A 12,368-nucleotide genomic window follows, 5' to 3' on the forward strand; every position below is an offset into this window, starting at 1 on the left:
AACTTCATGTGTATTGTCACGTGACACACAAACTATGAAATTTCTTTACTTTAGCACTCTATATTTGCAATGATATAATGCCAGTTGTATAGATGTAAACCTAGACAATAAAACATTTACATATCCTGTTGACACATACATTTCAAAGTTCTCTGGATGAATGCAGTTGTAACAAATGACAAATTTTCTCAACCTCTGACTGGTGCCACAATCACCTTCAATAAATTTGTTTGAACTTTATAGCATACATGTAGAGGTTACATATGCATGTATAGTCATTAGAAAGAGCTCTTTTTACACTATAATCCAACAACTGTTATTTTGAAACTGGCATGCAGTTTTCGTCACGGGGTACATGTAACTGCCTGTAATATTGTTGGCTGCTCAACTATATCACTTTTGGTTGTTTTTTTACCTAAATATGTTATAGTTAGAGATACAGTTAAATTGTATTAAAGTTTTACATTTATATTTTAGTTAATTATGGATTATTTATATTTTAAAATGTATAATTAACTGAAAATTTTCTTCTTGGATATTCTACAAAATTAAAAGTTTGTACTTTCTCTATTTCCTAATTTTAATCATTTCATTGCATTGTACATTGATGATAATATTTTGTGGTTATTTAATATATACATTAGCCTAACAGCTATTAAGTTCTCACATGCCACATTTCATAGATGAGCATAAATTTGTCAAATACATTCTTAATTACCAAACCATTTTTTAATTTGTTGTTGCATATATAACAATCAAAATCTTACAGGTTGGAGGCAAGATCATTCTATATTGCAACAGTTTCACGTACAAGTCTGCTGTGATAGGCCTAGTTTACATTAGGTTTTATTGACCTAAATAAAATCTTTTAATCAACAATCCATAAAATATGTCTAGCTCATAATTTTGGTATAGTAAAAAGTTATTTTACCATATACCAGTGATCATAAAACAATTGGAGTGTGTGAGGTGTTTTTCAGATCAAAACAAAGATAAAGACCTTACAAGAAAGTTTTATGAGAAGGTAGGAAGATATAAGAATCTATAACAACTATAAACATTTTTTCTTTAAAAAAATACAAGGAAATGTTTTGAATTTTCAAAACTGCAAAATCATAAAAAAATCACATCTAAAAATAGGATATTTTATTTACATAAGGTTACATAATCTCTAAAAAGTTCTTCTGATATTTCAAACTATTTCATCTAGTAATTTTGTTTTGCATTGCTATAAAACAAACAAACACAACCCGTGTCAAATCAATGCACCCAATCAAGATGGAGATATAATAGAAAACAGTTTCTATTCTATCTTAACATTCTCCTGAGATAAGAAGTTCAGGAAATGTATTTTCTCAATTGGTTTTTATATACAACTTCAAAATAGTCAAAGAAATATTGAATTTTAGCACTGACTAAATTTTGAAAATCAATCCAGTTAATAAATTATGCAAAACCTATTCTATAATAATTATGTATTAAACTAAAAAATCAAGTTCCAGGTTTCAAAAAAATATTTTTTTCAAACTTTACTTACAGTTTCTTTCATCTAAATCTAAGAACCGATTGCACAGCTGAAGCTCCCTTTCCCAATCAGGAGTTGGCATGAACATGAGTATCCATTCACGTTGGTTCCATGCTCCATAAGATTTAGGATTTTTGCGAAGACAGTTTTCTATAAGATACAATTCTTCTTGAGACAGCTGTTGAAACTCTTCTTCAGTCCTGCAAAAATAAAGGCCATCTTAACTAATGACGGTAAATGTCCAATTCTGTGTAAAAAAAACAACCAAAGTTATTAAGAATATCACAGCTCGAGGATTTAGCACAGCAATGAAAAGTTAATATAATAAATGTGAAGATGGGGTTTCAGCTCACATGCAAAACAAAGTGGCTCAAGTTTATTGGACTAAGATTATCTATAGCAATGGCACAGACTAATCATGCCAAATTGTCATGTGAGGGAAATTTTGAAGGTTGTGTAGTTTTCACCAACAAGTAAAGAGTAGGGATATTAAGAAAAACAAGTACATCTTAAAAAGTAGTTATAAAACAGCTAAAAAAAGTTATTTTCATGGTCCTGTATTTTAAAATACATTAATAACCTTTCATCTCTTAATTACACAGAACTCATATCCACAACAATATCATTACCAAAATGGATACATGATGCACACACATTTAATACTGTATCTTGTTTATAAGTGTATCATTTTAAAAGTACAAGTCTGTTGTATACTAAAGATCAGACATGTTAAAAAAGTGTTTGTACTCAAGATGTATAATTGATGGCATCAGAGTGGCTTAGACTTTGAGAAGTCAGAGTGAAAGCTGATGTTCATGTGAAGAACAGAAATACTTCTGTCCATCATACAGTTTGCAAATTCCATAATCTCTAGGACCTCTGAAATGTGTATCTACAGTTTTTTTAGTATCCCTGTATATTGTACCTGGTACTTACTCTCCTTTACGACAAAATGTTGCAAAATCAGAAATGTAAGAATAATTGATAACTCTTATATCAAATACAAAATATCACATTGAATGGAACTCTATAAAAGGCTGTGAAATGTGCACTTGGACCTCCACTCAATAGCATGTAGGGTTAATAACAAATAATTTTACAATATTCAATAACAATTATAAATCAGTTATTTTTTGAAAAGTTCTGTGTATAAAACAAAAAGATGGACACAAAATGTTCATAATATTACTCATAAATATCTTTGATGTTTTAGTAATTTTCACAGTTCTAATATATATTTCTAATTTATTCATATTACATTAACAACTCTTTAGAGTTATTAATTACACATAATTCACATCCACAACAAGAAGTTGCTTGAAATAGTGCATCTACCACCATTATTTTACATAACATTAACTCTATGATTATCAAATTGGATACATTATGTACACATGTTTGATGCTGTATATTGTTCACAAGTACACCTTTTTATAACAGTTTTACAATCTCTGATAACAATTACAAATCAGTTATTTTCTATAAATATTCTGTGTATAATAAAAGATTGGCACAAAATGTATCAAACTTCTCATATAAATGTCTTTGATATTTTGATCAACTATCAAAGCAAGCACTTGAATGGTTAAAAAAGCAGTAATTAGCTGTTAGATATAAGTTACCACAAGCAATCATAATATCTGACTTACTTGCTTCTATACAGAGTTGAATTTGACAGGTTATTTATCATCAACAGTTTGTAGTGAAATATAGTTCATTAATATTGAAGAGTTGCCAAACAGCTGAATATAATGATGAATTATTCAAGCACAGAACTAATTTCTTTTACTTTTCAATAATCCACTGGATACCAACATGAGCAATGTCACCTTGGTACAGGTCTTAAACAACAATGTTACCTGCTTTATGCAAAGAAGTTGTGTGCATATTTTGATGTAGTTGTGTGACCAGATAACTGATTCGGTAAAACAAGGTGAATCATCATCATACAGGGAGGTCACAAGCACTGAAATACAGTAAATGCTACACGACAGAGTGATATAACCTTCAGAAGTGTTTGGTCGTCTACAGCAGCAAATGTCAAGAAAAATGAAGGTATGGCAAATAGAGCTGAGTGACTTAACTGATTAATCAACATAACTGTTTACTTATAAGCAGCAATTACATTCATTAGTATCCCATAAACTGATCAATTAATCAAAATTACAAATGAATGATTATTGTCACAAAAATAATCAACTAAAATTAGTGTTTCTAAATGTTACCATTTTTGATTATTCCAGCAATTAATTAATCAAAATTATGATTGGCTGTCACAAAAATAGTTACCAATCAAATTTAGTGTTTTTGATTATTAACTATTTTTTACTATTCTGAAGATCCAAGGAATCAAAATATTGCCATTAGTTTGTTTGTTGTTTAGTTACATAATGAGCAGTTGGGAAGATGCTTCGTGACTTGAGGGCCTCCAGTTTGATTACCATTGCCACTAAATTTAGACATCCTATCTTTCTTATTGCAAAGCTACTATGGCTATTTGACACTGTCACTAATTTTGAAAAACTGGTTTGAGGGAAGAAAACTGGTTGGTAGCACCCACCACCAACTCTCTTGTTATTTAAGTACTAAATAGTGTAAATTTATTGTTTTCTTACACAGTGTCATGTTTCTAATTCATAATTGCATAACTATATACTTTAATATTGTATAAGCAGGAGCAGATCTAGTGGAGGGGTCCAGGGAGGTAAACCCATACACACTTTTTCAGAATTTGTTTGTTTGTAGTTATCCACAGTATTTTTAAGTATCTGCCCACCACAAGTATCGAAACCCGGTTTCTAGCAGTGTAAGTCCACAGACATACCGCTATGCCACTGGGGGATACTTTTTTCAGAAATTAATAATTATATTACTTAACGTTATAAGCAGGTTCAGAGTTAGAGGAGAGGTCAAAACTCCCACCCCACCCATTCAACCTATTTTTTTTTCAAAAATTAAAAACTGTATTATTTAATGTTGAATAAGTAGACATAGATTTAGGGGGGGGGGTTCAAACCCCCTTCTTTTTTTTCAGAAGTTAATAAAAGAAACAGGCATAAAATATCAAAGAAATATTAGATATCAACATTTTAATTTGGTCTATTAATTACCATAAAAGCTTATTTTGAGTTTTTTAGAAGTCAACATAGCTGTTAGAGCCTACAGTAATCTATTCCAGCTTCAGCCAATAATTGATTATTTCCAAATGAATACAGCAATATGAACATCAAATAAACTTTTCCATTTAACAACAAGTAAACAAATATTTAAATAATGCTATTATGTACCAGCTGCCTAGTGTCGACTAACAATACGAAGAATTAAATTGTGGTGGAATGCTACAAGTTCTTCAAATACCTATAGAATGATAGATTTCTTTTTTGTGAGTGTAAAACACTTAAATACACCATTTCGATATACAATTTGTTGTTTTAAAATGTCACAGAGTAATATGTTTGTTATCATCACCAAAAATTCAGTAGTTTTAGTACAGTAGTCTTTTGGAAATTGGAAGATAGAAACTTGTGAAACACTATTAAACATATTATTTTCATGTATAACAGTTTAGAATGAACAAAGTAACTTACTCTAAAATTATTGTACTTGAAAGTAGGACTTTAGCTTTTCACATAGTTTTGCCACAAATTTTTAAGGCACTTTTATATGTTAATTTTTATATATATAAACAATTTGAACTCAAAATTATTTTAGAATTGATATTTCGTCATATTCTGACATTTATTTAAAAAAAGTTAATATTTTCACTTCTGTGCAGCTGCAAAAAGTGGTGCTTGTAAACAAAACAACCTACTTGTTGATTCTTTTTAGAATTTTTCTGCCCATCCCAAAGAATAACTATTTTTACTAAACATTTACCACCACTTGAAAATATATTATCCATTTCTTGATCTTCAAGTATTTCCTTTAGATTTTGTATAGGCATTGGTAGAAACCATGGTATGGTGCCACATCAAATGGTATAAACATTTACTAATAAAACACAGCTATGAAAACAGCTATAAAGCAAGAATTAGACTATCAAATACTAATAAAGTAAATACATTTAAGAGTTTTTTTTATGTAGTTTCTGTACGTGTTCCTTTCATTGTGAATTATGAAAGTATCTGTATGTTAAATTATATCTGTTTGAAAGCTATAGAGGTAATCTTCAATGAGAAAACATCAGATAACTTGAGATAAGGTAGGTAAAATTAAACAGTTTAGAAATAGGTTGAATGTGTAACAAAGAAGATTCTATTGAAAGTTTAACACAGTGACAAACATATAATGTTTGAAGAAGGTTTTGTTATCATCAAGTTTAAGTAGTTTACCCAGACAAGGGAATATATATACAGTATGAAAAAAAGAAATCCCATGACCAGAAATTGCTTAAAGCTTAATAAAGGTATCTTGCTGATGTTTAGTTTTTTTAAATTGTGTATTTTTACTTTTACTAGTACTATGGTTTTATTGATCAGAGTTGCATTGTTTGTAAACTTGACATTTTTTTATCATGTTCACGAACTAAAACAATCATCAAATCAGACAAGTTTACTGTTTAGTGAGTATGGTAGGTGATTGCAAAATATTATGATGACTCAAATCTATAATGCATACCATTTTTATGTTAATCCTATTCAAACAATGTGCATAAATAAATTGTTTAATTGACTACTTAGTTATTTGTAATTGTAAATCATGTTGTTTTAACTAAAACATCATTACCCTTATCATGAGAGTAAACATGTTTTCATTATTCAATTATAAATTTATTTGATTTCCAGAAGATCAGTGTGGGATTAATGCATATTTGAAAACAAACAATACCAACTGCATGGTGGTGTCGACATTAGTGATTCATCCACCAAGTGGAAAATGTCCATAAAGCTTATAGGATATTTTTTTTGACAAACAATATGTTTTTTTCGCACATGCACAAATGGCAACATTCAGAAGAGGTCTATCATATGAAATGAAAGGTAATTTGAAAGTCACTTTAAAAAATGTAAAAGAAAATATGAAAATTAATACCATGTTAGAAATAATTCAGTAGTTGAAAAAGTTAAGAGGGCAAGCACAAAACCATATTTTATTTTGCTTTTATGGGATGTAGGGGACATGGTTTACTAATCAATTAATCGAATGTAATCAATTGAGCCCATCAATTGACTGATTGGGAAATATAACTAATTGCTCAGTTTTAATACAAAGCTTCTGCATTAATTTTAAAATGGCAAACAAGTAATAAACATGTTGATGCTTTTCTTTTACTGTAAGCAGATGAAGGTCTGGATGTGTTAGAAGTCTCATTAGTTCAACAACCTTGATCTGGCATCCAGAAACAGCAAATTAAAGTGGACAATGAAAGCAGAGCTAAGAATGCATTTAGCAAGATAGATGGTTTATATGAATTCCACATCTTGCCATTTGGTCTCTGTAATACACTAGCTACATTCGAGTTGTTTATCTAGATTACACTCAAGGGACTGCTATGGGAGAAATGCCTGGTATATATTGACAATGTTCTGTTGTTTGGCTGCACTTTCCAGTCTGTGCCTTGAAGCCTGAAGATGGTATTCAAGTGCCTACAAATGGCAGGCTTGAAACTGAAGTCAGGAAATTGTTCATTGATGCAAATGAAAGTGGAGTTTCTCAGTCAAGTTGTAAAGAGAGATGAAGTCTCAACAGATTCAGCTAAGAAAGCTGCAGTCAGTGATATCCCTCGACCCATCATGAATCAAAAAGTTCACTGCTTCCTTGGTTTCGTGACATTCCAAGAATGACTTTGTCACAGTTCATTGTATGGTCCATGACACAGATATATGGATGAACCATCTCACTGTACAGTGAGACCATGTCCATTCATGGAATGTCCTAACTCTAGACACCAGGCTGTTTCATCCATAGCAAACAAAAACCATGTGGTGGAAGACTCCACTGGTGGATGGATATCAAATTAACATTTCAGAAGCTCCAGGACAGGCAAATGAAGAAACCTGACCTAGTGTGAGCACTCCTTTGATGAATGTGAAGTTAACTGTGATGAATAATTTGGCAAAGTATCATTGAAAAATACAGTGTACCTGTTATTTTCATTAATACTAAGGGATTGTTTCAACTTTGACACTAAGATTTTCTGCAGGTGGCAATTTTTTAATGTAAGAGGCAATAGTAATAAGGAGACTCACACTATGGCAAGAGAGAGAGAAGGAGAAAACAGTCTTACCTTGGGTTTCTCAAAAGCATAGTGTACAAAATATTTTAACATGATCAAGTTGAAATATTAATGAGTATGTGAAATTGTCATTAGTAGATTAAATTCAGAGATAATGGCTTAGATATCATAACAAATACGTACACATGGTGTAACCAGTGTTTTATCTGGTTATGATAGTGATATGTTCAGTCATGCTGATTGAAATATTTTCAAAAAACAGTTTTACTAAATTTTTCCTTAAAGTTGTTAAATTAAAAAAATACAGTTTGAAGCATGAAAATGCAGACTGTAAGCATAATAGGGGAAGCACAAGGTAACATCCTTGTGATGAAACCACGTAATTTACACCACAAATGTTACACAATATGTAGGTTGAAAAAAGTCCTTAAGGAAAGACAGTGAAACCATTGGCACAGGCAAATAGCCAAATGTGATGTTATTGTTGCCTACCCCAAGTCTGCTCAACTGTATAGGACCTGAACAGTCTCAACCCCATTCCTTCCTACTGGAACCAGGCTCTGTTAAGATTAAAAATACTTTTCTTCACCTAAAATTGTCAAATTTTATTTGCATAATCTCTAAAACCTTCTAAATAAATGTTAAACATTCTTTTTCAGTAAAACTTTATATATTATCTGTTAGTTTCTTTACCCTAACTCTATACACATTGGGTCTATTTGGTCAACCTCATAATCACCATAAAAAATGATATATCTAAATTACTCTTTTTTTTCATTCTAGAATGATTGCAAATTGTAACAGGAAACTACAACTGTTTATTTTGAATAGCTTAAAACTCATAACAGTATACATCTATTTATATTTAAATTTGTTTTTTTGCCTTTGACCCATATCTAACTAATAATCCTGCTACACAAGTTGTAAATCACTTGACAAATTCACAGCTCAAGTTACTGTATTAAATCATGTAATGCACAAACTACTTGCAAGGATACCTCATGAAGAATTATCATTATTATATTTTATCATCTCACCTAACTTAATAAGTTTCTAATTTTTTATATTTTTGTTACACTGATGTAAATAGAATGTAATCTATACTATCCAATCATATTTAACTATTACCTACAGCTACTTTCAAGGTTGCACTTCATTAGTAATTGTTATGACCACATTCTATAACATTATAAAAAGGTGGTAACAAATTGCTGTAGTTGTTGATTGAAGAAAGATTGATTGAGTTTTTAAGAATTAGTGCTTCTGTTGGCTAATCAGTAAATTAGGTTTGTTATCAATTGATGAAATTTGTTAAATGTTATTAGTGTTTCAGGCCTACAGTAATTTTGGAGTTCATGTTGAAAAGTTTGTGAAATTACGCCTACAAAGAAACATGATTGTAGTAAGCATATTAGTTACTGTTACATTGAGTGGATTTTTTTTTAACCAAATAATCCAAAACAACCTGTCCAAGGATAAAATAAGTAATAACAACATACTTTGCACAACTTGATAATTTTAATGTATTGGATAATGTATATGTACAACTTTTATTTTTTCAAGTTCATAAATTCAACACATGTATATGTGCATGACTTCATGTTTCTCTTTGTCTTTCCCTGTTTTTGAGTGTGATTCGTCGGGATATCTCAGAAAATAGAAAATATAGGAGGTTCTTATTTTAGGTTATAGTTTGTCATTGTCAGTAATTTGTGTTCCTGAATCATAATATAGGAGGTTCTTATTTTAGGTTATAGCTTGTCATTGTCAGTAATTTGAGTTCCTAAATCGTAGTATAGGAGGTTCTTATTTTAGGTTATAGATTGTCATTGTCAGTAATTTGAGTTCCTAAATCGTAATAACTATAGACTTTGTATTTGAATATCACAAACATCTAATTTAAACCAATTCTGCATTCAACACAACACGTGACACACTAAAATCAATATTTAGGATTTCTTTTTTAGTATTTACTCTTAAATTAAGAAATTTACTAATATATAATCCTAAAATTTGAATTATAATCTGCAGTTTGTTACCAAACTTATTGACATAATTCATAAAATAGTAGTTCAATAAAATTTTAAATGCGAGTCAACAACACAATGACATGGCCTTTGACGTATGACCCGTATTGATAGGGTTAAGAAATGTTGAAATAAGATTGCAGATCAGAAATAAAGAATGTACACCTGCAGCTACAAATATTTTGGTTCATTTACTGAATTTTACACAGTGGTCCTCCATTTGTGGAAATGCTATGTACACCTACTTCTATATGAATAACCAATCAAAAGCTCAGAATGTCCTCCTAGTGGCTTTCTTAGCCTCTTTGAAGTATTTGGGTGGCAAATTCTTTCTTTTCATGTTAGATCCCAAGCGGAAAAGGTAAGACTTTAGTGAGCTTGAAATTTAATATTTTTTAGACCTAAATACAGCTTAGTTACTAAGCTTGATAAATTACAGTAAAATTCTATGGTATTGATATAGTAACTTATAACTTTTTGTTATTTCAAAATGTATATATAAAACCTAAAACAAATAGTTTTGTTTCACATCCTCCAAGGCATGAGAGAAACATTGCTTTAAAAATCTTAAGACTTAATAAAAAAATTAGATATTTTGCGTATGAAAGCATTGTAATATTTATTGATAAACTGCCAAATTTCGCTAACAACAGCTTACTAATTTCAAAGTTAATAGCATGAAAACTATAACAAGCACAAAATGGTGACAAGTTCGGTCCCAAGGGCCAAGCCTGGGTTAAAAAAGTTAACAGTTACAATGTTAACATAAATAACTTACCTTTCATCTTTTAACTGGGTTAAAATTTCTCTTCGTATGTTCCAACATGTATAGAAATCTGGATTTGCTTGTAAAATCTGTCCAGAAATTGATAGCCCTTCATCATCATATTCTTTTATTTTTCTCTGTTGATCAAACCAAAACAGAAATATTTAATATTGTTACTAAAATACTTCCTTTAATAAAAAATAAAACAGTTGGTCTTATTCAAATTGTACATCATAATATGTTCTAATTTACATGTAAAGATGGGCTTCAGAGAATTTGTTTACTGGCCAAAATTATATAGACAAAGAAATAGTGTAAGAAACTTGACATGTTCCATAATGCTAGTGCCTGATACATGGTCAACTTTAAAATTTGAGAACAAAATACATTACACACACACATATTTTCAAAAATACAATATGAACAACATCAATTTCACCTGAGACTCATTCTTGTATCTCAGAAATGAGTTCTCATCTGCTTTGCAATTAGTTTGATCTCTTGATTTTCTTTCATTATTCAAATTTTTAAATAAAATTATATTCAAATATTTTTTTCTATAATTTAGTTATGCTCTTGAATAAATAGTATATATATGGAATATTGGACTGTCACACACCGTATACGACTTACAGACTAGTGTACAAGTTGTACAAGATGTAATTTTTACATTAATTGGCACATGGCTCTGAGGCACTATCAGCAAAATTAACAAAACATGTTAGTTTTTTAAAGATTGTTTATTGGAATTATTAAGTTTCTCCACAGAAGCTAATCCTTCATGAAAGGACTATGTGAATAGTTAGTCAAGAGCATTTCTGCAGATTGTAATAAATGAAATTTCTGTAGTCTTTAAAATACTTACACAAATATAAAGTTAAAAATATTGTTCTCACAAGAAGTAATAATATGAATAGTATGCAACTTAAACAGTTAATGTACGAACAAAATCAAGAATCAAAAATTTAGTACCTTTACATTATCTTGACAAAATGGATATTTACCTCCTAACTGATTTGTTTGTATTCTGAAACTTCTACAACCTATGTAGAACCTCTCCCATGTCTGCAAGTACTCCACAAAATTATACTTGTATCTATTCGTATGCATGTGGGAAACAAAACTGTGCAAACTCAGCTTTTTCAGTTGCCAAAATAAATTACAGTAACTTTATATTTCAGAATTGTTTCCTGAGAAAAATTATTAATTAACAGGTTTCCAGATTTTTCAGCATATACTGAGCTTTAATTTTTTTTAAAATAATACACAACCTTGAAAAAAAAAAGAGTTGAGAAACATTTTTTTATTCCACTTGAGTTATGATAAGTAAATAACTAAATTACCTTCTCAAATATTTTCTGGGTGCCAGCCTTAAAAAGTTGAAGTTTCTTTTGTCTTTCTTTCTCTTTTTCTGCTTGTTGCTCTGCTGTTGTTTTTACCTTCAGTCGTCCATGCTGAAAGAGAATCTCAAAGGTTTACAACAGATTAAGCCAAGACAAATCCCCTAAATTAATATACTGAATGGAAAAGAAAAATAGCAGTTTTATAATAGTTAATTAGCTTAGCTTCTGAAATTAGAATTTAATACAAATAAATACTTCTAAATGGACAATAAACTACTGCTTCAATGTTATTTTGATGAAGAAAAAATGTCCATGAGTTAGCATGAAGCAGCATCAATGTCAAAGTTCTGTCTATGTAGGATGGAAATCAACATAATTGTACAAAAGTTTAAACCAATATTATAATTATACATGGAAAGATGGGAATGTTCACTATATTTGAATACTAACTTCCACTCAGAGCACGCTACACATTTAAATAAAAAATAAAAATCAACTGTTCTGATAATGATATTTTTGGCCATAAACTGTA

The 12,368-nt window shown here is 30.0% G+C and overlaps 1 protein-coding gene across 1 annotated transcript in view; it reads right to left on the reverse strand.

Moving 5' to 3' along the window:
• The window catches only part of LOC106469324 (geranylgeranyl transferase type-2 subunit alpha-like), a gene marked incomplete at its 3' end in the record, with an annotated part of 20,201 nt that overhangs the window by 4,487 nt on the left and 3,346 nt on the right, over positions 1-12,368 (reverse strand). Inside the window, exons 2-4 of the mRNA XM_022397820.1 lie at positions 11,837-11,947; positions 10,506-10,630; positions 1,538-1,725 (exon numbers count right to left, since the gene is read on the reverse strand). Coding sequence (XP_022253528.1) covers positions 1,538-1,725; positions 10,506-10,630; positions 11,837-11,947 — 424 coding nt within the window. The remainder of the gene's footprint in view (positions 1-1,537; positions 1,726-10,505; positions 10,631-11,836; positions 11,948-12,368) is intronic.

Source organism: Limulus polyphemus, unplaced genomic scaffold, assembly GCF_000517525.1.
Source record: "Limulus polyphemus unplaced genomic scaffold, Limulus_polyphemus-2.1.2 Scaffold3427, whole genome shotgun sequence".
Classification (NCBI taxonomy): Eukaryota; Metazoa; Arthropoda; class Merostomata; order Xiphosura; family Limulidae; genus Limulus; species Limulus polyphemus.